Source organism: Betta splendens, chromosome 6 (genome assembly GCF_900634795.4).
Source record: "Betta splendens chromosome 6, fBetSpl5.4, whole genome shotgun sequence".
Taxonomy (NCBI): Eukaryota; Metazoa; Chordata; class Actinopteri; order Anabantiformes; family Osphronemidae; genus Betta; species Betta splendens.
The window spans coordinates 657,562-682,124 of record NC_040886.2 but is presented as its reverse complement, the minus strand read 5'-3'; the positions used below and the strand labels follow the sequence as shown (position 1 = coordinate 682,124).

The window sequence follows — 24,563 nt, the reverse complement described above, 5'->3', positions numbered from 1 at the left end:
TTAACGGTGATTTATTACTATTTTGTTGACCTTTTTACAACCATTAGCAATAATGTTGTCTTAACATTACATCAACGTCACATCGAGAAATTACATTATTTCAACCTTATTTTAAAGTTGAATGTTGGTTGTGTGCCTGCTGGGGTGCTTTTCTCTCTCTCTTCCCCCTCACCACAACCGGTCAAGTCAGATGGCCGCCCACATCCAGCCTGGTTCTGCTAGAGGTTTCTCCCTCATTAGAGAGGGAGTTTTTAGGTTTAATATTTTAGGTTTAGGTTTAATATTTTTATTGCACTATTGTGACATTCTTTTATCCTGTAGATAAGGATAATGGTTCAGGTAGAAATTATTTTATTGTGTTTGTTATGATCTGCAATTTTGCAACTGGTTAACTAATAACAACGTAGCAATTTCACAAATGACATATTTGAGTTGTAATAATCAATTTAGAGTCCACTGCAACTTTAATGTCCTGCCAAAGCCATGTGTCCACCTGTCTTATGTGTTACCTTCCTCGTTTGTTTCTACATCCATCATTTTCTTCACATTGCCTTCTCTTTCCGAAAGAGATTGCACCTAGTTCGCCCTTCGCATCTTCTTTCTTTCTCTCTCTCTCTCGTCACACGCACGTGCACACACTGACGCACCCACACACACACACACACACACACACACACACACACACACACACACACACACACACACACATCCTCGTACTTACATCGCAGTGAGTACCTCCACTGATATAATGCCTTCCCTAGCCCCTTACCCTACCCCTAACCATCTACTAAACAACTATAGACAGCTGTCCAACCCTTGCTTTAATCTAAACCAAAACTCAATTCTAACCTCAACCCCAGCTAAAATCACATCTTAACCCTCAAACAGGCCTTCAAAGTGAGGACCGGCCAAAATGTCCTCACTTTGGTAGGAAAATACACTTTTTGGTTCTTACTGCAATGCAAGTACACACAAACACACACACACACGCAAGCATGCACTTTGTAAATTTAATCTGCACATCTGCCACTCAATGAATTGGTTCTGAACCAAAAGGCCAAGCAATTTACTCCTTACAAAGCCATTCCACAATACTGGGTAGTGTGTGTGTGTGTGTGTGTGTGTGTGTGTGTGTGTGTGTGTGTGTGTGTGTGTGTGTGTGTGTGTGTGTGGGGTGTGTGTCAGAGACCAGACCAAGCGCTCCTAACGCATGTGTGCGTCTTTTGAGTGTGGTAGTGGACTTAGTTCAGCATTGTTGCACACAACAGTTGGTGATAAGAAGGTGCGTTTGCTTTCTCCATCTCTTGATGGAATGAATTTGAATGTGGTCCCTTTTTTTACTGTTATGTATTTGGGATGAAATCTAAACTAAACTAAAGGAATTAACTTTTCTGCTGTGTCTCAGCATGCAACGGCCTGGATGTAGACAGTACATAGCTTTATTCACTCTTCTCTCTCTGGCCCATAGCTATTATGTAGGTCAGTGATGTTCCTCTGTGCCTCATCCATGTTCCTTCTTCCTTCCACTAGTTTAACACGTTGTCTGTTTCTATCAAACAGCACGACAAACACAACATATAGTATTTTAATTATGTTATAATTTTGTATTATATGTTATATGTTAATGTTATTCACCATTTCATTTTGTTGACTGCTGGAGACGTGACAAATGACATGAAACAACCTGGACAGACATTGTTGCATTTGAACTGAACACAGAAGTTTCAATTTTGTTCAAATGAATGTTTGGAAATTGAATAAACATTGACAGGCTGAGACTTCATGGTTTGTATCAACAATAGCTCACACCGCGTAAATATATGTGATGTGGAATTTAGGCTACATTGTCACAAGCAGATCTAAACAACTGAGATCATCTGGACGTATTTTACAACACCCTAATATTTAACACAGCACAATGTTCAATTAATAAAATAAATACCTCTCGCTTTGCTTAATTTAACTGCTACAGTTCTTTGTTAAAAGGTAATCTATATGTATAATATATACTATGAAAAATATGTATAAAATATACTATTTTTTATAGAAAACAACCATCCATCCATCCATTTTCCAGGCCGCTTATTCCCTAATGCGGGGGTGCTGGAGCCTAACCCAGCTGACTATGGGCGAGAGGCAGGGTACACCCTGGATGGGTCGCCAGTCCATCACAGCTCAACAACAACAACCTCAACAATTAAACTCTTTTTTTTTATAAAAGAAATAACTGTGAGTGAGTGCCAACTCATGTTAGTGGAGTCTGCTTTGTATGACTGATATATTTAAAGAGCTGAAGTTGAAAAGTAAAAGAACTCCAGACTAAAGAGGTGGAATGGCACATAGACGTGAAAGGAGTCGGTGCTGCTCTAGAGATCAGTGAATGGCCTTATGTCTAAACAGCAACAACAGGCGTCTGACCTGTGGTTGACCTGGACCTGACAGGAGGCTTGGATGGACTGAGTCAAGGTCTCTCCTGTTGTGTTTCCACTACTCCAGTGGCCAAGTGTTGTGCCAGCCTATGTTAAGGCTGATGCTAATTAGCCTACTCTACTTCTGATGGTCTATAAAAGTCTGTAGCCTCTTGAGAATATCATGGACTGCGTTCTGCTCCTGATGTACTGCATGTGTTGTAACATGCTTAAGAAGTGCGTGCGTGCGTGCATGTACACGTTTTTTATGTTGCTTGAGGCTACACACTGAGGCTTCCTTAGTCTGGATTGCTGCTTACCAGCATCATAAGGCTCTGTCTATGTTGATTGGATCGATTACAGATATTCTTGCTCTATGCAGTTAAACACAAAGTTACATTAGTTTCACTCTTTAAGATAAATAAACTGTGCACATATTCACTATTTTAGTTATCTTAGTGTGATTGTGTCTGATCCAAAACCGTCTAGAACATTGTTAGAAAAGTGGATTATGCATTTTGGCAATTGGTTGCTTATCGCAGTTATATGTTTATTTCAACCTTTTACCTACAACTTGCACCTTGGAGGCTGTACAGCAAAAATACTTTTGTTTTTTACACATTTACAACAATACCCAAAATAAAAAATGCAACTAAAGTGTTTGTTGGACGATTTAAATCGCGTAAAGAGAGGGAGGCAGAGCTTGGGGCACGTGCCAGAGAATTTACAAATGCTTTCTCCTGGGCTCTCCTCCAGCATCATGCTACCGTGGTATAACTCAGAGACCTGCAGCCTAAAGCACAGGACCAGACAACTAGAAAGGCAGTGGCGTTCCAGCAAAATAAATGTTGACTGCATAGCATGGAAGGACAGTGTAATTGTATATAAAAAGCAGTTTGTGCTGCTAGAAAAACATATAATTCTTCTTTAACTGAGGAAAACAAAAACAACCCGAAGTTTCTTTTCAGCAATGTAGCCAGGCTGACTAAGAGTCATAGCTGTGTTGAGTCTACTATCCCCTTAAATCTCAGCAGCACTGACTTTATAACCTACTGTCCTAATACATTTATCACTATTAAGAAAGACGTTCATCAGCAACTTCCTCCAAATGACAGAAATCACTGTCTAGATCCAAAAACTTCAATAAATTCAAGTACTCTGTCTGACTTAGAGAGCTTTTCCCCCATAACTCACATGGAGTTAACTTCAATAATTAACTCGTCCACTTGCCCATCCCAACCAGATTACGCAAAGAAGTTCTACTTTAAATCAGCTTGTCCATATTAAATCAAACCAACCAATCTTTACATATAGACTATGTACAGTACCACAGGCTTTTAAGGTGGCTGTGGTCAAACCTTTATTGAAAAAACCTACTTTGGACCCTGGAGAACTAGGCCCATTTCAAATTTACCCTTTATTTCTAAGATTCTTGAAAAAAATCATGACTAAACAATTATCTGACCACCTGAGTGGTACCCTGAAGATTTTCAGTCAGGATTTAGAAAATGTCATAGCACAGAAACAGCTCCAGTTGGAGTTTCTAGTTTCTGTTCTTGTCCTGTTGGATCTTAGTGCTGCATTTGATACATGCACAAGGATTATCTTTGCAGCACCGCAGGGTTCTGTGCTTGGTCCAAAACTGTTCAGTCTATACATGTCTCCTCTAGGTGAGATTATTAGGAAGCGTTTTATAATTTTTTATTGTTATGCAGATGATACTTGGCTATATATGTCTTTGGAACCAAATGAAACAGATCAACTAATCAAAATTCAAAGTTGTTTCAAGGACATCAATTCCTGGATGTCCCAAAACTTCCTTCAACTAAATTCAGATAAAACCGAAATTCCTATCGTTGGGCCTAAGAATCTCAGAGACAATATTAAAGGTGCATGCACACGCTTTTTTCATGCTACACAATGCTAAAGAACTGGACCTTGATGTCTCAGTAAGGTGTCTGTAACTTTTTGTCATGTTCCAGTTTTAGTTCCTGTTTTATTTTTATGGACTTCCTGTTTCTCCCAGATCACACATGTTTCCTGTTATCTCCGGTTCACCAAACACACCTGTCAACAGTTAGTAATCACACCCAGTATTTAAGCACCACCTCAGCCAGCAGTCAGACGCCAGATTGTCGAGTTTCCATACCACTTTCCAGCGTACCAGTATAGCTTACCTTGTTCATCGATCCCGTTTGTTTCTGACTGCCGATTCCTGCCTGTTCCTTGTACCTAGGCCTGGATCTCTTGGTAACGTTCTGATTGTCTGACCACGATATAGCCTACTCCCTGTCTGTACCTCTGCTGAGCTCACTAGTTGCTGAAACCTTGCCTGCCCTCGGAACCGAATCTTGCCTGCTCCTTTTGTGCCTTAAGCCTTAGAGAGAGACTTAACGTGTATGACCTGGACTGCCATGACTACGCTTGTACAATAAAATCTGTTTGTCAACTGAACACCTCGTCTGCACTGTGCATGTGGGTCCGACATCTGCTGAAGCCTGACACTTTTCATGCCCAAAAGCTCTGTAGATTGCCCACACGGTCCGTCTAAAAATGTGTGTTTTTACCTCTCGTCGCTCTGTTTTCAGAGTGTGTCGCAAGTGAAGTTGATCGCCACACCCCTTTGAGGAAGCGCATAGCCCTGATCCGCCGTGGGGATCAAAAGTCACGGTCACTGAATCCATTGTAACAGCGAAACTGGCTACCTCGTCCTCGTAGTGGAGTTCAACCATACGTTTGATCCAAAATCTGACTCTGAAGTCAAATGGGAGGCTGTTGTAGTTACACTTCGACTGGCGCAAGGTACGTCTAACTGGCAATTTCACATTTAATTTATTGATTTATAAACGCAACTACATACGCAACTTGATTAGCTGCTAACGTTAATATTAATGGTTGCCAATAAGCAGCCTGAATTAATACAACAGAATATTCATAACACAACTACAGCTTGTTTGGGAGCATAGCTTGATAAACTAATATAAACTCATTTTTACATGTTTTTTTTATTTCTCGTTCTGCTGCTGTGTGAAAATAATTTTTCTATAATGGGATCTTCATCTGCAGCTTATATTTTGCCGTATTTGTCTGTAATTAAGTGCCAATTTAGGAACAGTGAATGCCTACAGAGGCATGGTGTGACAGCAACTATTGCTTTCAAGATATTGCATGTGTTTATTACTTTTATTAATAAATTAAAATTTTAATAAATCTTGCCTCAAGACGCCTGAACCAGTTGCCAAACCTACTGTCATGTATGGTTGATGATCCAGGACTGGAGCCAGTATGATTCAATGTGTATTCATTACAGAACACATTTAATATACAGTATATCAGACAATTACAGATGCATGGAATAAATCAGTATCTCCAAAATTAAACAATTTTAGAACATTTTACTATTTACAGATTAATCATAACGTACCTGGGAACTCTGGTTTACAAACATAGTGTTGGTTCTAAATACATATTGACCTAATATATTTTAATTGCTTTTAGTAAGGTATATGATATATCAAGTGCTAATATATAACTAATAGAAATGTAGTTATTGTTTTTTTCTTCATAAATTTGACAGTATACACTGTGTCTGTGTGTACCTCAAGTTGTTGCAGGTATCTAGCCTAGAAGTCTTGTCAACTGGTGCTGGTGACATCTAGGGCGAAGAGTCCAAGTCATTCCATCTTCCCTGGTCTGCATCAGGACAGTGTTTCCTGAGGGACAAGGCACCTAGGTTTGACTTAGACCACCTGTGAAATACCTAAATTATTGTTTTTGTGGCAATACCTCAATAAAAGCTGAAATATTATAAAACATTTGTCCTTTTTCCGTCATAAAAAAATAGTTCAATGAAACAGCAATAGTCAAAGCCAACTTTATTGTCAATCAATGCACCAGCAATATAATGCTGGATAAGTTACCTTTACAGCTCAATGTGCAGACCACAAAATTCTGCTCAGAGGGCCGGTGGGACAGGGATGTTTACAAGGTCCTACATAGAACAACCTAAGTCCAGCAGGATTTTATCGAAGATGGTCTCCATCACATTTTCCACAAAATCTGCACCATAACACAAGAATCACAATTTACCCGTCAAGAGACTAAAATATCAAAATAAGTTGACCAACTGCATACAGAGTAAATATATAGACATATAGATAATATAGATCAGATTATGAATACTACAACTACTGAAATGTGAAATGCTAAATCTCTGTCAAATAAAACTGCCTATTGGCCAACAAACGATCATACTGCTGTTAAATGTACATACCTTTGCTCCTGAGGTGAACAAAAACTCTTCTACAAGGTAGCTGTGTGTCCACACACTGCAGTGGCGTCAGTTAGAGAGGCACCTCCTTGCTTTTCAGTAGCTAGAATGCGTCAGCCTGTATAAAAAAAACAACAGTCACGTTTACAGTTAGCTGACAAGATAGATAAGCAACACATACGAGAAGACAGCAACAACATACATGTTAAACTTAGATAGAACTTGCCATAACCCGAATTCACAGGTCTACTTGGGCTACAACATACACACGACAGGCTCGGAAGTAATTTGAAACTCAGCTGACTCTCTCAACTTACTGTAGCAGCCAAGCCAACGTCATGTTAGCCGCTAATGCTGCGCTAGCGGCTAACATGACGCTAGCAGCTAAATGTGGGCTGAGTGAATGACCTCAGTACCATATATCACACGATTCGAACCGGCCAAATGCTGAAGAGGTTTGAACTCATCCAAATTGCGTGGCAGCACCTTGCAACACTGTCTCTCTCTCTGTCGCTGTAGTTGTTAGATTCAACTGTTCTAGCAATTAGCATTCCTTACACAGGAGGGAAGCTACATTATAACCAAAGAAACTTCTGGAGTACATACATCAAATAAGTATCAAGCATGTACTTACGTTTGGGGAAACAGCAAGTGGATCATGTCTTGTAGGAACGGTGCGCTTCTTCAACCTGAGTGACTTCTTCTTCTTTTGTCTTGGTGCATTACCGCCACCTACTATGCTGGAGCGCGCAGTGAGTGACTAAAATGTAATGTTGGAGGTATATTTAGGGGTCCAGGTTTGTCTGGGCGGGGCTGAAGCTGGTTCTGTGAGTGGTCAAGCGAATGCAGACGTACATAGTCCACCAAATTTGAAACCATGGTTCTTGAACCGCATTGGATAAACTCTCAATAATATGACATAAGTAGGGGGTGTACTTCTAACACAGGACCCAGGGAGTCAAATAAAGGTACCAGAATGTCCAAAAAGTGAATTTTGCATGTGCATGGACCTTCACGACCTTCACGACCGTCACGTGGTCACCCTGGATGACATAACATTAGCTTCAGATTCTACTGTGAGGAACCTTGGTGTCATCTTTGACCAGGATCTCTCTTTTACATCATACATTAAACAAATCTCTAGAACAGCCTACTTTCATCTTAAAAATATAGCTATAATCAGAAGCATCCTCTCTCAGAGCAAGCAGAGAAAATGATCCATGCATTTGTTACCTCTAGGCTGGACTACTGTAGCTTCTTACTCATAGGATGTCCTAACAGCTCCTTAAAAAGCCTACAGCTTATTCAAAATGCTGCAGCCAGAGTTCTGACAGGACTTAGAAATAGAGATCACATTTCTCCTACATTAGCTTCTCTGTACTGGCTGCCTGTAAAATGTAGGATAGAATTTAAAATTCTCCTACTCACCTACAAAGTACTCAATCATAAAGCTCCTTCTTATCTTAAAGACCTCATAGTTCCTTATGCTCCCAGCAGAACACTTCGTTCTCAGAGCGCTGGGCTACTTGTGGTTCCTAGAGCCTTTAAATGTAGAACAAGGGGCAGAGCTTTTAGCTACCAAGCTCCTCTCCTCTGGAACCAGCTCCCTGTTCAAGTTTGAGAAGCTGACACACTCTCCACCTTTAAGATCAGGCTTAAAACCTTCCTTTTTGTGTGTCCAGTCTCTAGTCCATCCATCCTGCATGTACTCAGTTGTTGCTTATTGTTGTTGCTGTGCTTTTCTCTCTCTCTCTCCCCTCACCCTAACCAGTCAAGGCAGATGGTCTGCTGGAGGAAGAAACCTCCAGCAGACCAGGAGGGAAGCATTCGCAAGAAGGTTCTATTAGACTTCTGAATGATTTTGTGTGACTCGTTTTGTTTGTGATGCGAGGTGTGTGCGTGGTAAATATATATTATTATTGATCTGTAAAGACAATAATAATTTATAAAGTTAATGTACATTTATTTTTGGCACAGGACCTATGCTCATCTAACAGCACAGACACTGACACTAGTAGAAAAGCCAAGCAACCCCATCACAGCAGCTTCATCGCTCTATCTGGGAGATAGCCCTAACGTTAAACGCTTTAGGCAGTTTCATCTTGCTGCTGGAATGAGGCTGAAGCATTTTGCTGCTGCTGCATTTTTTTATAATTAATGTTGGACATTATACTGTAGTATTGAACAATCATGATGAATCAATAAACACAAAACGTATGTAGTCACATAATCATACCGATGCTGATGGCCACCTCATGTTTTCTTTTTTTGTGTGTTTCATGGTAGCTCTGTGTTAATCCTACAGCTCGTGTTCAGTTAAGCTTAATGTAGAGAATAAAACTATTGTTCAGGACTTTAGCTGTAGGCTGATCCAGTTTTGTAACATCTGATGCAGTATATCTATAATTGTGTTGAAATGAATGTTGAGAGTAATTCATGTTTATCTGATGAATGTCATTTTTTAACTGCTAAATTTTAGCTCTTGTTGCGGTCTCGGTCTTCACTGAGAGAAGAGACACATAAAGCCACTTCTCCAGCAGGAAGTATTACCATATTCAGATTTCCGTCGACCTAGATCCCTTAATCTTCAGTCTATTCTTTGTGAAAGTTTGAGCAGTTTGGGGGCTTTGCCATTTGTAGGTCAGTGTAACAGAGGCCGTTTTTGTGGAGCGTTGGGGTCAGAGAGGGCAGTGCCCAGGTCACTAGGGGTTGAAATGTGTGTGGGTCTGTGGAATGCTCCATTGAGTAGTTGGCACAAGTGCCAGTCCACGTCAAACACAATGTGACAACTGTTCTTGTCTGTTCTGCATTAGCAGAGAGGCTGAGAGAATTTTGGATCCAGGCTGAGCTAATTATAAATTCAGCCAGACTTCAGTTCCTACAGTTCTTTCTTGCCTTTTATTCATCTCACTGTTTTCATTCGAGTCAAATGGTGACAAATACTCTAATACAAGTCAAGTGAGCAGACAGTGCAGCTACACGACAGCAACAAACACACTTTGTCTTTGTCTGTTGGGCTTCGGGTGACGCCTCTCACTGAACCACGTCAGATTTACAATAGTGACTTTTTGTGTGAGACCCATGGACACTTGGTTTGAGCCTGTACAGACTACACAATACAATAAAGACTGTGTTTCAATGACTGTTACATAAACTAGATAAAATGCATTTCACTTTCCCTGAAATGTACATATTTTGTTCCATTTGGGTCTTTATGTATACTTTGCACAGTTGTTCCCAGATCATGTGGACACCAAACACGATGTGAAAGTTTGGACTGTCTTCTTTTCTGTATTTGTCCATGGTGAAAGGGCTCCGTTGGGGGTCCGTAGTAAAGTAAATTAATAAATGATGCCATCAACTCAAGTAACACTTGCTGTAGCATCTCTGTCAGTCAGTAACAGGAACATAATGTCAAGCTTAGGCAGGGATCGGACCCACATGCACAGTGCGGAGACACAAGATAGATGGTAGAAATCAAGGTTTAATCCAGCAATCGTTATCACAGACGGTCCAGGTCATACACAATAAGGCTCAGGTTTCAGTACAAAAGGAGCAGGCGTACTCAGGTCCAGAGACGGGAAAGGTTCAGCAACAGAATAAACACGGCAAGAGTACCATTCAGGATTGAGCAGGAGTCGGCGGTCAGAAGCACGGAACGGGATCAAGACAAGGTAAGGTGAACTGAGAGAATTGCTGGAAAGTGATGACTAGCATTCAACGATCTGGCAATGGTAACTGGTGGTGGTTAAATACACAGGAGTGATGACTAAACTAAGACAGGTGTGTGTAATGAAAACCGGAAGTAAGACTGGAACTGACACGATGAGAACAGAAACCGGAAGTACTACAAAATAAAACAGGAAATAGAACCAAACCTGACAACTTAGGTGAAACAGAAAGTCCTTCAAAAGTCCAGTAGAGCAGACACATAACATAATTAACAGTGGAACATCTGCAACAATGATTATGAGAAATATATGTTATCCTGAATTAGTTAGTTAGTTAGTTAGTTAGTTAGTTAGTTAGTTAGTTAGTTAGTTAGTTAGTTAGTTAGTTAGTTAGTTAGTTAGTTAGTTAAATTAATTGATATTACCTGTAGATCTTTTATAATTATGTATTTTCCTTGAGTAACATTATTGTAATGCTTGGCAAAAATACATTAGGGTTTACTTGTAAATAACTACTGTACAAAAGCATCACCAGATCAACAGTTACGTTGTGGAATTGGAATAGCAGTCACACAGAGAAAAGAATAAACACACACTGCAGCCCACACAGCTGCATCCAATGGAGGTCTGGCTACATGTAATATGGGTATGTTTTACTAATGAGCTGATTGTTTTCTGACATATTTAGCTTGCTGGACTGTTTTCTATATTTTGTTTTGAATTAGTTTGCGTCCTGCTTTTTTTTTACTTTACTTTTTTTTACTTAATCCTTGGATTAAAATCTCTTACTGCTTTATCTTAGAAACTCATTTATTTAATTAAAAATCAAAAGATTTGTTTTAAGACAAGAACAACAGATTTTTTCCCCTGGGGCAGTTTTTCCAGAAAACAAGCTTTCGACTGTTGCAATGGAGATTGTTTGTTTTAAGTAAGCAGCTCATTAATGTGGGATGATAACTTTACAGTAAAAATACTAGGTGAGGTAACCTTGCCTTTTGCTGAATATTTGTCTCAGCAGCGTCTCAGAGCAATGACTGTGTCTCACCGCCAGGGGGAGTGTTAAAGCAGAAAGTATGAACAGTGGGAGGGAAGAGCTGATTTGCATGAGAAGAGCTTTTCAGGCCAATGGCCAGACTGGAGAGAGGGAATATCAGGATCCAGCAGGAAGCGATGTGTCAGGTTACTCACTCCTCTCCTCGGGCTAGAAAGAGCAGGAGATCAAGGGAGAAAGAGGAGGAGAGGCTAGAAGTAAATGGGCCAAGCAGCCTTTTCATTTTTGCTGTGTGAGATCACTCTGTGCAGAATGTGTTGGAATCTGCTTCACTCCTGAAAACAAGACAGAGCACGATAGAAGAAGAGACAGAGGTAAAGAAGGGAAACGGGAAGGAAAGGAAGGAGGCTGAAGGAGGAGACTTGGACGACTTTGGGGATTTTTGGGATCTTCTCTTTGAACAGGATCTAGTTGGCAAAGAGTCACACGGGCTGAGCTACAGACTCAGAGTCACCAGGCCACCTCACTGCAGCAGGGACACAATGAACTATCTGGTGAGTGTGTGGGTGTGCATGAAAAACACACAGCTTCTGGAAGTGAATTCAAGGCCTGTCTTAGTGTTTGTCCCTCATCCCTGCGGGTCGATATGTCTCTGTGGTTTTGAGGTTTTAGCACCAGTCCAGCTGTGCACAGACCGAGTGGGGAGGGTAGGAAAACGCAAAGAGCGAGAGAAGAAAAGGAAAATGTGAAGGGGGAGGAGAGGCAGACAGGAATTAACATTTTCTTTGAGAATTTTTACCTCTTGTTGACTCTCAGTGGGGTGTGTGTGTTTGCTTTGCTCGTATCCATGTGTGTTTGGTGTAAAGGATTAAAGTCAGCACAGGCTGAGATTTTACTGCAATGGAATGTGCAGGGAAACAGGGCTAAAAGTCCTCCCTAGTTCGTTGTTTTTAAGTTTAGGCACAAAATAGGTTTATGAATAGATTTATGAATAAAGGAAAACTTTACTGGACTTGTCTAAAGGTTGAGTCATTTAACGCACATGTCAACTAAGTTGAGTAAAACAAAGCAGTGATTTCTGTAAGCTTGAATTTGACTGAAATTGTCATTTGATGGCTGTAATCTTGCTAAGAGCTTTTCCTGCTAAATTCCAACGATGCCCATGACGTCTTTCTAAGTTTATGGCCAAAATAAGACGAAACAAAAGCACGCCCTGTTTTTCTGCTGACTCAGGGAGAAGTGGAAAAAAATAAAGGTTTTATAGACAGAGGGAGGTGATCCGTCCACTGAAAGACAAAAATGATTTTGGTAAAATGAGATCAGAAAGCAGGTCAGGACATGGATGATATGTGCACGTACTGAATAGAAGTGACTTAGTGAACCAGGCAGAGGAGTGGACCACTGACAAAAGGAAGGGAAGAGTGGTTAGAACAGAGGGAAGAGAGGAGGATGGACAGAGATAAAAAGAAGAAACGGCAGCAGTCGTCCATGCCTGCTATTGTCTGAGACATTCTTGTGCCTCATATCGTGTCTGTGTGTTTAGAGTAACTACACAGTCAGGAATGTGGCTGGGAAGCAAAGCAATTTGTGGGTCATTCATATAAAGAACTAGCTCGTAGACGGCCACTGGGCGTGATAAACCCACATGTGTCCGTTTATTTTCATCCACAGAGTAGAAGCTCAGTCGCCTGCAGGTGGAACTAACAAAACTAAAAGCTTTCACACTTTACAAATCTACATTTTCTCTCTCTCACAGCATCAGTCTTCAGTTGTATCCCCCGTAGCTCAAAATATGTAGTCATACAATTATTCACAATGGAATCAAAACAGTTCTGACCTAATTCTATGTTGTTTTGATTGACGTGGATCTTTTTGCATGAAATACATACACTGCCTAAAACCGTATCACTGATATGTTCAATATCCACATCAGCTTTATCTTTACATATCATCACACCTCCTAGACATAATCCATGACACGCTCAGTGTCAGAGTGAGAAAGAGTTAATGAGGCCAGGGCAGGTTTGGATTCCCTCCACAGAAGACCCAGTGTGTTGGGTAGAAAATGTCAAGTGTCTGCATCCATGCACAGAATCAGGATCCTCTGGATCAAACTCATCCCTGCTCTTGTGTGTTGGCCTTCATATGAGGACTACCACACGGACATGCATATGTACATGTAAACTGTAGCAGCAGCGTTTCTTCACTCACTGGGTCATAACAGGAAATCGCCCTTTCCTCCTGTGTGACACACACACCAACACGCCAGCTGACCATGTTCAGGAGAGGGCCCAGCCACCAAAACACACGGCCAGTCCGTGTCTGATGTAGACACCTGAAAACTGTGCTATCAGCCTCCCTCTGACTCTGTGTCACACATTGTCCTATGTGACTCACACACCTTTGACCCAGATGCCACAAGGTTCTGGGAGCCAGCACCGAAGCATCTGAAGATGGGACAGGATGTTGTGATGTTGTGAAAAACTGATGATATCATACAATTAATTATGGCTGTAACAGTGTGTTTACTATGCAAACCTCTTCCTATTCCCATGCTGATGAACATCGTACTGTGGTCATATGTGTACCTACTCTACTCTGTCATGGGTCATGTTGTCATCACTCAGTGCTCACTGTGTTGTAGTAGTTAGCACTGTTGGCTGGCTTCCATCCCCAGGGGTCGGCCAGGTGGAGTCTGAGGAGATAAGATCAAACATACTTTATTGATCCCCTTGTGGAAATTGTGTTCTCTGCATATGACCCATCTGCTCACTGGGGGACCAGTGGATAGCCACACACGGGGCTTTTAGGGAGCTAGTGTGGAGAGTGGATGTCTGTCCTACGTGTGGCCCTGTGAAGGAGTAGCAAGCTGTCCAGGGTGAACCTTGGTTTCCCCAGAATGGCAGCTGGGGTAGGCTTCACCAGAGCGTCAACCCATACGGGGATAGAGAATTCAATTCAATTAAATTCAATTTTATTTATATAGCGCCAAATCACAACAAAGTTATTTCAAGACAACAAGCAACAACAGAGCACAGGCAGGATGGTAGGACCAGGGACTGGATGCAGGCAGGATGGTTGGATCCGCAGCTGCCCATCACAGACACCAAACTTTGAGTCCAATGATACCTGTGGGTGAGGACAGAGAGGGAGAAAGAGTGGGGGTGGGGGGGGGGAGAGGAGAGAAGCACAACTAATGGAGAGAAAGAGACAAGGTTAGTTAAACATGGGACAATGGTGGGAGGTTATTGGACAGAGGAGGTAGAAGGAAACAGAGGAGCTCAGTGTATAAATTAAGTCCCCCAGCAGTCTATGTCTATTGCAGCTTAACTAAGAGATGGTTCCTATGACTAACAATAATTGCCAGTGACCTGAACCATCTCTAACTATAAGCTTTATCAAAAAGGAAGGTTTTAAGCCTAATCTTAAAGGTGGAGAGTGTGTCAGCTTCTCGAACCTTAAGAGGGAGCTGGTTCCAGAGGAGAGGAGCTTGGTAGCTAAAAGCTCTGCCCCCTGTTCTACATTTAAAGGCTCTAGGAACCACAAGTAGCCCAGCGCTCTGAGAACGAAGTGTTCTGCTGAGAGCATAAGGAACTATGAGGTCTTTAAGATAAGAAGGAGCTTTAACATTGGGTACTTTGTAGGTGAGTAGCAGAATTTTAAATTCTATTACAGGCAGCCAGTGCAGAGAAGCTAATGTAGGAGAAATGTGATCTCTCTTTCCAAGTCCTGTCAGAACTCTGGCTGCAGCATTTTGAATAAGCTGTAGGCTTTTTAAGGAGCTGTTAGGACATCCTATGAGTAAGGAGTTACAGTAGTCCAGCCTAGAGGTAACAAATGGATGGATCAGTTTCTCTGCTTGGTGGAAGTAGGTGGTTCTGGAGATTTGTTTAATGTATGATGTAAAAGAGAGATCCTGGTCAAAGATGACACCAAGGTTCCTCACAGTAGAATCTGAAGCTTCAGGTTATCACCACTGACTGACGGTAATCGGCTGACTGTCGGTAAGCGTATCGCGTCACTTCCGGTTACTGAGGTTTGCTGCCGCTGTGTGTGTACAGCGTTACTCTCCGCTCTTTTCTAAATATTATCGTTTTATATCCGATAGCGACTGCTAAAAGTTGCAAAACAAGCTTGTAACACTCAAGCATCTTTTCCTTTCATTAAACGTCCTGCTAATTTACACTGTTATCTAAGTGTTTTCTCCGCTAGCGTAGCTCCTAGCTTACTTTCCTGCTATGGCTTCCCCCTTTTCCTCTCCCTCTCGCTCTGTTCGGTGCTCGGTGTGTCTTATGTTTAGCTTATCCTCCGCCTCCTTTAGTGATGGTAATGGTATCTGTAATAGGTGTACGCTAGTTGCAGGGTTGGAGGCGAGGTTGTTAGACTTAGAGTCTCGGCTTCGCACTTTAGAAAACAGGCCAGCTAGCCAGGTCCCTTTAGCCGGTGCGGAGCCTCCTAGCTTAGGTGCTACCAGTCCCCCGGCAGGTCCCAGGCAGCTGGGCAACGACTGGGTCACGGCTCGTAAGAAACGTAGCTTTAGGCAGGCGCCCACGGTTCACCACCAACCGCTTCACGTTTCAAACAGATTTTCCCCACTCACCCGCTGAGAAACCCACTCTGATCATTGGTGACTCCATAGTCCGAAACGTGAAGTTAGAGAATCCAGCGGTCATAGTTAGGTGTTTGCCTGGGGCCAGAGCGGGCGACATTGAGTCTTATCTTAAGCTCCTGTCTAAGGATAAGCGTAAGTACGCTAAGATCGTAATACACGCAGGAGCTAATGACGCCCGGTTACGCCAATCGGAAGTCACTAAAACTAACATTGAGTCGGTGTGTTCGTTCGCCAAAACAATGTCGGACTCCGTAGTTTTCTCTGGACCCCTCCCCAATGTGACCAGCGATGACATGTATAGCCGGCTGTCATCGCTCCACTGCTGGTTGTCTAAGTGGTGTCCTGCAAACGGTGTGGGCTTTGTGGCTAATTGGAGCACTTTTTGGGGAAAACCTGGGCTGATTAGAAGAGACGGCGTCCATCCCACGTTGAACGGAGCCTCTCTGCTCTCTAGTAACATGGCCATGTTGCTTAGTCCCCCCACTGCTTGACAACTCAGAGTGGAGCCCAGGACGCAGAGTCGCAGTCTTACACGCCTCTCTGCACGTTCTCTACAGCCGCGACCCACTCTTAGTCTTAGTTATCGCATAGAGACTGTGTCTGCTTCTCGACCACCTAAACTATACAAGTCACAAACAAATCAAAGAGGAGTGACTTACCAGAATTTAATAAACATCAAAACAGTTCCTCTTACGGAACAAAGTAATAGTAAGCTAATAAAGTGTGGTTTATTAAATATCAGATCTCTCTCATCTAAATCCTTTTTAATAAATGACTTGATAAGTGACCATCACATAGATCTGTTCTGTCTCACTGAAACCTGGCTGCAGCAGGATGAATATGTTACTTTAAATGAGTCGACTCCAATGAGTCACATCAACTATCATGTTCCAAGAAGTACAGGTAGAGGTGGAGGAGTAGCAGCAATTTATAACTCAGATTTATTAATTACTCCTAAACCTAAACATAGTTATAACTCATTTGAGAGCCTCACTCTGAGCCTTTCTCACCCAGACTCTAAAACTCAGAAGCCAGTTGTGTTTTGTATTGTTTACCGTCCTCCTGCTCCATATTCGGAGTTCTTAACTGAATTCTCTGAATTCTTATCTGACTTAGTTCTTAGCACAGATAAAGTCATTGTAGTGGGAGACTTTAACATTCATGTAGATGTTGACAGCAACTGTCTCAGCACTGCTTTTAACTCCTTAATAGACACTATTGGTTTTACACAGCAGGTAAATGAACCCACTCATCGTTTTAACCACACCCTAGATCTTGTCCTGACATATGGGGTTGAAATTGATAATTTAATAGTTCTTCCCCAAAACCCTCTGTTATCTGACCATTTCTTATTAACTTTTGAATTTAGCACGACTAACCCTATAACAGCTGGAAAGAAATGTTACTATAGCAGATGTTTATCTGACAATGCTGTTGCCAGATTCAAGCAGATGATTCCATCATCTTTTGCCTCAATGTCTTGCAGATACACAGAGAACAGTCACCTTAATCCTTATGAACAGGTTGACTGTCTTGTAGATGATGCTGCAGCTTCTCTACGTACAATGTTAGACACAGTGGCTCCTCTGAAGAAGAAGACAGTGAATCAGAGGAGGTTAGCTCCGTGGTATAACTCAGACATCCGCAGTCTAAAGCAAAGGACTAGACAACTAGAAAGACAGTGGCGTTCCAACAAAATAAATGTAAACTGCATTGCATGGAAGGACAGTCTAATGAAATATAAAAAAGCACTTTGTGCTGCTAGAAAAACATATTATTCCTCCCTAATTGAGGAAAACAAAAACAACCCCAGGTTTCTTTTCAGCACTGTAGCCAGGCTGACAAAGAGTCATAGCTGTATTGAGTCTACTATCCCCTTAAATCTCAGCAGCAATGACTTTATGAACTACTTTACTAATAAAATTATCATCATTAGAAAAAACATTCAGCAGCGACTTCTTCCAAATGACAGAAAGCACTGTCTAGATCCATCAACTTTAAATTTATTAAATCCTCTGTCTTACCTAGACAGCTTCTCCCCTATAACTCATATGGAGTTAACCTCAATAATTAACTCTTCCAAGTCGTCCACTTGTCTTTTAGATCCAATCCCAACCAGATTACTCAAAGAAGTTCTACCTTTAATCAGCTCATCCATATTAAATCAAATCAACCAATCTTTACAACTAGGCTATGTACCACAGGCTTTTAAGGTGGCTGTGGTCAAACCTCTATTGAAAAAACCAACCCTTGACCCTGGACAACTAGCCAACTATAGGCCCATTTCAAATTTACCCTTTATTTCCAAGATTCTGGAAAAAATCGTGGCTAAACAATTATCTGACCACCTTAGTGGGAATAACCTGTATGAAGATTTTCAGTCAGGATTTAGAAAACATCATAGCACAGAAACAGCTCTGGTTAGAGTCACTAATGATCTTCTATTAGCTTCGGATAATGGTCTAGTTTCTGTCCTTGTCCTGTTAGATCTTAGTGCTGCATTTGATACAATTGATCATCACATTCTATTACAGACACTAGAACATAGAATCGGGATTAATGGAACAGCATTGGGATGGTTTAAATCCTATTTGTTGAACAGATTCCAGTTTGTTCATGTTAATGATAAATTCTCCACACGCACAAGGATTAGCTATGGAGTTCCACAGGGTTCTGTGCTGGGTCCAATTCTGTTTAGCTTATACATGTCTCCTCTAGGTGAGATTATTAGAAAGCATTCTATTAATTTTCATTTTTACGCAGATGATACTCAGCTATACATGTCCTTGGAACCAAATGAAACAGATCAACTAGTCAAAATTCAGGGTTGTTTAAAAGACATCAAATCCTGGATGTCCCAAAACTTCCTTAAACTAAACTCAGATAAAACCGAGATTCTTATTGTTGGGCCTAAAAATCTGAGAGAGACACTATTGAGTCAGATAGCCACCCTGGATGGCATAACATTAGCTTCAGATTCTACTGTGAGGAACCTTGGTGTCATGTTTGACCAGGATCTCTCTTTTACATCATACATTAAACAAATCTCCAGAACCGCCTACTTCCACCTTAGAAATATAGTTAAAATCAGAAGCATCCTCTCTCAGAGCGATGCAGAGAAACTGATCCATGCATTTGTTACCTCTAGGCTGGACTACTGTAACTCCTTACTCATAGGATGTCCTAACAGCTCCTTAAAAAGCCTACAGCTCATTCAAAATGCTGCAGCCAGAGTTCTGACAGGACTTAGAAAGAGAGATCACATTTCTCCTACATTAGCTTCTCTGCACTGGCTGCCTGTAAAATGTAGGATAGAATTTAAAATTCTCCTACTCACATACAAAGTACTCAATGATAAAGCTCCTTCTTATCTTAAAGACCTTATAGTTCCTTATGCTCCCAGCAGAACACTTCGTTCTCAGAGCGCTGGGCTACTTGCGGTTCCTAGAGTGTTTAAATGTAGAACAGGGGGCAGAGCTTTTAGCTACCAAGCTCCTCTCCTCTGGAACCAGCTCCCTCTTCAGCTTCGAGAAGCTGACACACTCTCCACCTTTAAGATTAGGCTTAAAACCTTCCTTTTTGATAAAGCTTATAGTTAGAGATGGTTCAGGTCACTGGCAATTATTATTAGTCACAGGAACCATCTCTTAGTTAAGCTGCAATAGACATAGACTGCTGGGGGACTTAATTTATACACTGAGCTCCTCTGTTTCCTTCTACCTCCTCTGTCCCATAACCTCCCATCATTGTCCAATGTTTAACTAACCTTGTCTCTTTCTGTCCAGTAGTTGTGCTTCTCTCCTCTCTCCCCCCCCCCCCCCCACTCTTTCTCCCTCTCTGTCCTCACCCACAGGTATCATTGGACTCAAAGTTTGGTGTCTGTGATGGGCAGCTGCGGATCCAACCATCCTGCCTGCATCCAGTCCCTGGTCCTACCATCCTGCCTGTGCTCTGTTGTTGCTTGTTGTTGCTTGTTGCTGTTGCTGTGCTTTTCTATCTCTCTATCCTCTCACCCCAACCGGTCGAGGCAGATGGCCGCCCACATCCAGTCTGGTTCTGCTGGAGGTTTCTTCCTCGTTAGAGAGGGAGTTTTTCCTCTCCACTGTTGCTGTCAAATTAAATGCTTGCTGTATGTGGGATTTGTTGGGTTTAGTTGTGTGAGGTTTTAAACCTTACTTTGTAAAGTGCCTTGAAATAACTTTGTTGTGATTTGGCGCTATATAAATAAAATTGAATTGAATTGAATTGAATTGAAGCTAATGTTATGCCATCCAGGGTTGCTATCTGACTGAGATTTTTAGGCCCAACAATAAGAATCTCGGTTTTATCTGAGTTTAGTTGAAGGAAGTTTTGGGACATCCAGGATTTGATGTCTTTTAAACAACCCTGAATTTTGACTAGTTGATCTGTTTCATTTGGTTCCAAGGACATATATAGCTGAGTATCATCTGCGTAAAAATGAAAATTAATAGAATGCTTTTTAATAATCTCACCTAGAGGAGACATGTATAGGCTAAACAGAATTGGACCCAGCACAGAACCCTGTGGTACTCCATAGCTAATCCTTGTGCATGTGGAGAATTCATCATTAACATGAACAAACTGGAATCTGTTAAACAAATAGGATTTAAACCATCCCAATGCTGTTCCATTAATCCCGATTCTATGTTCTAGTGTCTGTAATAGAATCTTATGATCAATTGTATCAAATGCAGCCCTAAGATCTAACAGGACAAGGACAGAAACTAGACCATTGTCCAAAGCTAATAGAAGATCATTAGTGACTCTAACCAGAGCTGTGCTATGATGTTTTCTAAATCCTGACTGAAAATCTTCGTATAGGTTTTTCCCACTCAGGTGGTCAGATAATTGTTTAGCCACGATTTTTTCCAGAATCTTGGAAATAAAGGGTAAATTTGAAATGGGCCTATAGTTGGCTAGTTGTCCAGGGTCAAGGGTTGGTTTTTTTCAATAGAGGTTTGACCACAGCCACCTTAAAGGCCTGTGGTACATAGCCTAAATGTAATGATTGGTTGATTTGATTTAATATGGACGAGCTGATTAAGGTAGAACTTCTTTGAGTAATCTGTTTGGGATTGGATCTAAAAGGCAAGCGGACGACTTGGAAGAGTTGATTATTGAGGTTAACTCCATATGAGTTATGGGGAAGAAGCTGTCTAGGTAAGACAGAGGAATCAGTAGGGACTTAGTGGTCACCGCTTACTGTACATTTCTGGTTTTCTACTAGAGAGCCAATGACGTTTTAGTAAATAGAAAACTAATTATTAAAGTAATTATAAGTTACCTTTCATAGCACAATTTTCCAAGCTTTGGAAAAAGACTAATTTAAGCCACTACGGACCCTCCACCAGATTAAGTGAGACTGCTCCCCCCTCGACTTTCTGACTGTTTTACATACATGATACATGACAAGGCCTCCTGTTTGATCTTTGAAGGCACACTGCGCTAACTAATGGCTGCACTGTAGACTTAATGGACATCACTTCCACCTGTGCTGTCTCTGCTGCCTTCTCTTCACCTTAGCGTGGTTATTATTGCGTAACAATCATCATTCTGCTTGATCTGCCTCGTCCTTTGTTGTTTAGCGTGTTGCTAAGGTCCCAGAACTATTGTGAGAAGTCCATCTTATAGCCTTGAGCTCACGGTGCAGCAAACAGGCTTATGCAGTGCAGCTTTGTCTGTCACTTTGTGCCTTGTAACAGTTTCAGCTCTGCACCACTAGTGTGATCTGTGATCTAGCTGTTACACGCTGAACACAGGGCGAGTCAGCAGGTTGTAAGTGCAGGTTAGTAAGGCACTTAAACACAGACGTGAGCTGTGCTGAGGACATGCATCTGTTCTTTGGTTACAGCCTTAACCAGCAGCCATTTTGTCAGGTATTACCTGCTTGTGACTACAGCGAAGCCTTAAAGGAAATATCCTGGCGGTGTAGATGCTGGAGCTAATGCAAAGGCTGAATGGAATCCATTGATGTGTGCTGCTGCTGCTGTGTTGCGTTAACGTCCTTTGTAACCATGTCATGTTTGTAGCCTTGAAGGTTGGGGCCGATGTCAGCACTGCTTTCCACTCAGGGCTATTACAGTTGTTGTACTGGATATAGCGCTGAGCCAGAAAAACAAAGTGGCAGCTTCAGACCTGCTTAAATGCACTGAGAGAGATGTGCTTCAGCACAAATGACAAACCCTAGTAAGTAATAAGAAAATACTACTGTATGCGCGTGTCAGACGTCCCAAGCAGAACTTTCTGTCAACAATAGATTAAGCAACATTCGGGCCAGGCCACACCTACACGGCCTTTGCTGCCTGAGGCTACACAATCTGTGCTGTTGTTGCTGTGAGTCATGGCCTGGGAGCAGGATTTCTACAGCTAGAGCAGCAGCGCTACCTAGAATTAAGAGGGAGCAAAAGGCTGGAGCTGTTTAGGAAACACACATTTTTAGTTGTTGTTGTTGTTTTTGCTGTTGCATAAAATATGTAAAAAGTATTCATTTAATTACACTGTGCATATTTAAAAGTTAAAATGCAGTGTTTATAGGGAGTTGAAGTTTCCAAAGGAATTGTCACAACCAGAAGCAACATAAAAGCAGTTATTAGGCCTTTTGGAATGAGTCAACTCCCATCACACATTGTCTGATGACTCATTAATACATATATGGAAGCTTCTCGTGCTTAAGGGGTGTAAATGTGTCAGTGGCAGGTCCGTTCAGTCCCTACAAGCTTCACGGGGCAGAGGATCCTTCTGCTGTTGTGCGAATTAGCCATCCACTCACAAGTATTTCTCAAGTGTAGCCTGACATGCCAAAGCAGGAAGACAGGGGTGGGGGTCAGGAAGGGACTGAAGGGGGAAGAGACGTATGAAGTAAACGCAGTGTGGGAGAAAAATGAACAAAGAGTCAGAGGAGAAATGTGATTGTGCTGCTTTACCTGGTAGTTTGTGTCTGTGTGTTGTGACACTACTGGAATGTGAAGTAATAGAGGCCTTTGGTGTTTGTGTGTGGGCGATATAGTCTATCTGTAGAGGAGGTGTGTGTGAGAGACGTGGGAAACAGGCTGCAACTTGCCTAAGTTACAGCAGCGTGATACACAGAAACACAAAAACAGAGGATATCCCAGTAAATCACATCAAATGTGTTTGAGGCAGAACTAGGCCTAAAATCTGAGGACAGAAGAAGTCAGGCATGACCTGATAATGACTTTGTTAGGAGATATTCACTGGTTCCCCCGAGGGATCTGCCTCTTAAAGCAATACTTTGCTGAAATATTTTACATTTTATCAGCAAATATGTCCAACAACATTGATGGTCTATGTCCAGAGAAAACAGGGAAAATGGAAGTAATATGTGTTGTGGCTGAAAATAGTCATACCCCACAACACCTAGAATGCATTGCACTCTGATGAATCACCTGAGCTGCAATGATTGGACCAACCTGTCGTTTAGCTCTGCCCCTCTCAGCCCGACTGTCGCTGGGGCAGGTACAGAAAAAAACAGGAAGCATTAGTTGTAGTCTGAGCACATGGCAATCAGTCCCCGGAGAGCTTTGCAGAGGAATAAATTATAATTTCTTCTTAATAAATATGGAGGAATCTGAGCGTCCCTTCATTCTTAAATAGTACCTTCCATCGTTTGGGTCAGTCCCCATTGAAAATCTGTGAAGTTTTCCTTTAACCACTGTTTTGTGTCTTTGCTGTGCTTGTGCCTTGTCATACACCGTGTTTGTGTGTGGTATCAAATATACAGTTACAGTACCAACACACGTCATCCTTCAGGAGCTGAGCATAGTGTTTACATATGATTAGAGTCACACAGGGGTGGACGTAATGTCCTATAGCTTGTGTCCAGGAACAGGATTTCACTGACCTTTGACACAAATCTGTGGCAGGTTCCATGGTGATCTGATCCAAAATTAACCCAAGGCCTTCCTGCCACAAACACAGGCCTCTGTTGATGCTTGATGTACTGACAATGTACTTTGATTTTGTCTAATTAGACCAGGAAGGGTGTTCCCCACAGCTCATCCTGACTCACGCCTCTCCATCTCATCAGTCAGTCCTCGGATGGTTACTCTGCCTAAATCCAGACTACTAACGCTGATAACGCAGAGCCTGGAGGAGCAAACACACACACACACACAGCCTTGCGGTGCTAAAAAAGTGGGGGCCCCACCATTGACACAATGCCTCCCATAGCCCCTCACCCTAACCATCACAACTAAAGGCAGACATCTAACCCTTGCTCTAATCTGAACCAAAACTCAATTCTAAAATCTAAAATCACATTTTAACCCTCAAACAGGCCTTCAAAGAAATGAGGACCGGCCAAAATGTCCTTACTTTGTCAAAATATCCTCACCTTGATACTGTAGCAAATTACGCTTTTACACACACACACACACACACACACACACACACACACACACACACACAGTTGTGTTTGTCATCTACGTGGGGACTCACCATTGACATAATGCCTCCCTAGCCCCTTACCTTGACCATCACAAATAAAGGCAGACGTCTAACCTTTGCTCTAATCCGAACCAAAACTCAATTCTAACCTCGGCCCTGAAATCACATCTTGACCCTCAAAAATCCT

General features: G+C 41.8%; 1 protein-coding gene across 2 annotated transcripts in view; it reads left to right on the top strand.

Annotated features, from left to right (window-relative positions):
• The window catches only part of bcar1 (BCAR1 scaffold protein, Cas family member), a 56,632-nt gene that overhangs the window by 7,720 nt on the left and 24,349 nt on the right, over positions 1 to 24,563 (top strand). The window contains exon 1 of one of the 2 annotated variants that reach the window (XM_029154812.3): positions 10,767 to 11,894. The exons of the other annotated variant lie outside the window; for it this stretch is intronic. Within the exon in view, the coding sequence (XP_029010645.1) occupies positions 11,883 to 11,894 (12 nt within the window). The 5' untranslated portion in view covers positions 10,767 to 11,882. Of the gene's footprint in view, positions 1 to 10,766; positions 11,895 to 24,563 lie in introns of those variants that run through there. 2 annotated transcript variants of the gene reach the window in all.